At 24.0% G+C, this 3,361-nt stretch overlaps 1 protein-coding gene across 1 annotated transcript in view; it reads right to left on the reverse strand.

The window, feature by feature from the left end:
* Nucleotides 1-52: 52 nt before the first annotated feature.
* The window catches only part of LOC105137457 (uncharacterized), a 5,418-nt gene continuing 2,109 nt past the window's right edge, over nt 53-3,361 (reverse strand). Inside the window, exons 4-7 of the mRNA XM_011043194.1 lie at nt 3,173-3,288; nt 3,032-3,086; nt 2,816-2,936; nt 53-183 (exon numbers count right to left, since the gene is read on the reverse strand). Coding sequence (XP_011041496.1) covers nt 53-183; nt 2,816-2,936; nt 3,032-3,086; nt 3,173-3,288 — 423 coding nt within the window. The remainder of the gene's footprint in view (nt 184-2,815; nt 2,937-3,031; nt 3,087-3,172; nt 3,289-3,361) is intronic.

A 3,361-nucleotide genomic window follows, 5' to 3' on the forward strand; every position in this document is an offset into this window, starting at 1 on the left:
AAAAATATTTTTAAAAATAATTATAACCATAGTTCAATACAGTTATGTCTTTCTAATGAACTGGAGTTGCATAGGGCTCTTTAGGATATGACTGTATGACCTTAATTTTTACTGGATGTAGCTGCTGCTTCTTACCTGACAGAATCTGTAAGAAAACTGGCCTGACAAATGTTCGAGGTTTCACTGCATAAAATAAGTTCACCGAATTCAAAAATGGCAAAAACAGCAGCAAATTTAGGCCAAAATAAAGATGTGGTGGTTCATGAAGATCTTCTAGGAGTATCATTAGCCCACTCCGACCCATTCGTAGAATTATTATTATTATTATTACTTAAAAAAATATCCAAACATTTTTAATGTGTTTTTTAACTTAAAAAAACTTAACCATGAACATAAAATATGACATATTTTAGATGATATTTTTATTAAATATTAATACAGCAATATTTTTGATAATATTTTAAAAATAATATTGAGACAACATATTAGATTTGAGTTAACTTATAAATTTATATCTCATATCATAAAATTGTGATAATCTTATATAAATCATATAAAAATAAGTTATTAAAAACAATTTTTAATTAATAAAATATTGAATAAAAAAATTAAAAATTAAAAATTATTTAAGTCAATTTGGATTAACCTACTAAATTTATAATCTAGGTTATAAAATCAAAATAATCATATAGAAAACAGATTATAAGAAATTATAAAGTTTAATTTTTAACAAACTCAATGTTGAAAGATAAAGTATAAAAAAAATGATTAAAAAAATATTAATAAAAAATAACTTAAATCAACTTAGTCAAACATGATAAACATGCAACCTTGATAGTGAAACCAAGATAATTTCTTAAAAAAAATGCAAAGTTTATTTCCAACAAATCAAATGTTAAGAGTTGAAATTGAAAAAAAAATTGTGGAATCGAGACAATTTCACAGAAAATAAATTAAAAAAAATACATTGTTCAATTCTGAAACAATTTAATATTAAAAAATAAAATAAAAAAAATAAATATTGAGTTGTTGGAGAGTGAAATTAAAAAAATCCAATTAAAAAGAAACCCAAAAAAATAAATTGAGTCAACTCGGGTCAATTTACTAAACTCACAACTTAGATTATAAGATCGAGATAATCTCATGGAAAATAAATAAAAAAATTACGAATCCCAATTAAAAAATCAGAAAAAATTAATAGTTCAACTTGTCAAACCCGCGACTAGAATTATGAGATCAGGGTAACCCTGTAAAAAGTTAATTCAAAGATAATTATGATCTAATATTAAATAATAAATTTTTAAAAAATTGATTAAAAAATAGTAAAAAAACAATCCAAGTTAATCCAACTTAACTTGTTAAATCCACGTCTTAGGTTATGAAATGAAATAAATTAAAAAATTATAAAGTATAATTTAAAAAATAACAGGAGTATCAGTAGCTCACTCCGCCCCATTGGTAGAATTATTTTTTTTTTTTACTTAAAAAAAATATCCAAACATTTTTAATGTATTTTTAACTTAAAAAAAACTTAACCATGAACATAAAATATGAAATATTTTAGATGATATTTTTATTAAATATTAATATTGTAATATTTTGGATAATATTTTAAAAATAATATTGAGACATCGTATTAGATTTGGGTTAATTTATCAAATTTATATCTCATATCATAAAACTGTGATAATCTAATATAAATTATATAAAAATAAGTTATTAAAGACAGTTTTTAATTAATAAAATATTAAAAAATAAAATAAATAAATAAATAAATTAGTTGAGTCAATTTGGATTAACCTGCTAAATTCATAATCTAGGTCATAAAATCAAAATAATCATATAGAAAACATATCATAAAAAATTATAAAGCTTAATTTTTAACAAACTGAATGTTGAAAGATAAAGTATAAAAAAAATTGATTAAAATAATATTAATAAGAAATAACTCAAGTCAACCTAGTCAAACCTAATAAACATGCAACCTTGATAGTAAAACCAGGATAATTTCATAAAAAAAACATAGCTTATTTCCAACAAATCAAATTTTAAGAGTTGAAACTGGAAAAAAAAAAAAATTTGTGGGATCGAGACAATTTCATAGAAAATAAATTGAAAAAATACATTGCTCGATTTTGAAACAATCTATTAAAAGATGAAACTAAAAAAAATTAAATAAAAAATAAATATTGAGTTGTTGGAGGGTGAAATTAAAAAAATTCAATTAAAAAGAAACTCAAAAAAATAAATTGAGTCAACTCGAGTCAATCTACTAAACTCACAATCTAATCTAGATCATAAGATTGAGATAATCTCATGAAAAGTAAATAAAAAAATTATGAATCCTAATTAAAAAAATCAAAAAAAATTAATAGTTCAACTTGTCAAACCCACGACCAGAATTATGAGATTAAGATAACCCTGTAGAAAGTTAATTAAAAAACAATTATGACCTAATATTAAATAATACAATTAAAAAAAGTAAAAAAACAATCCAAGTTAACTTGTTAAATCTACATCTTAATCTTAAGTTATGAGATGAAAATAAATTTAAAAATTATAAAGTATAATTTAAAAAATAAACTATTATTAAAAGATAAATTAGATAGTGAAATGGTGAAATTAAAAAGAAAAATAAAATAAAAAAAACACTATTTAGGAGAAGTGTTTTGTTTGTGACCACATTTGATTTAGCTGTAACCTTTTGTGTTTTTTAAATTAATTAATTAAAGAATGAGAATAGTAATTATGATGTTTGTCAAGATGCAGTTGATGTGAAATTCTGGAGAAAAGCTAATATTCATTGCACACTTACTGGAATCAAGGTCAAGCATCTGCATAATCATAAATGTGATATTTACACCAGCAACAGCAAATGGATACTCCCAAGCAGATCGTTTTCCTCCTTTTTTTTTTAGCAAATATTGAAATGATGTCTGTCACGAAAAAAACAGATAATGTTATTGCAAAACATAGCCTGGTGTAAGCCTATCTATTCAAACTTCTCGGTACTGCCAGATAAGAATCTTACTGAAAATGTCTTTGCAAAGAACAGTAGGTTTTCCAGAGAAATGAATCCAGCTCCTCTGTCCACCAGGAAAAAATGCGCAGCTAAATAAGTGAAAACAATCACACCAGATATGCTGAATAAATGACAAGCAGTTAAAACAACCTGAAATCAGTAGATGGATCTCTTCCCTGCCATCCCATTTCTTTCCATTGATCAGATTTTAAGCCACTCAGTTCCCGATCAGGATATGTGGCAGACCATAGAGCTCTCAAAGCATCCTGTTTTCGTCAAAGCATCTTGTTAGGAGGTCTCCAAGAATGTAGCTAGAACTGTTTTTTAAAATATGTTTTA

This window comes from Populus euphratica, unplaced genomic scaffold, assembly GCF_000495115.2.
Source record: "Populus euphratica unplaced genomic scaffold, PopEup_1.0 scaffold81.1, whole genome shotgun sequence".
Taxonomy (NCBI): domain Eukaryota; kingdom Viridiplantae; phylum Streptophyta; class Magnoliopsida; order Malpighiales; family Salicaceae; genus Populus; species Populus euphratica.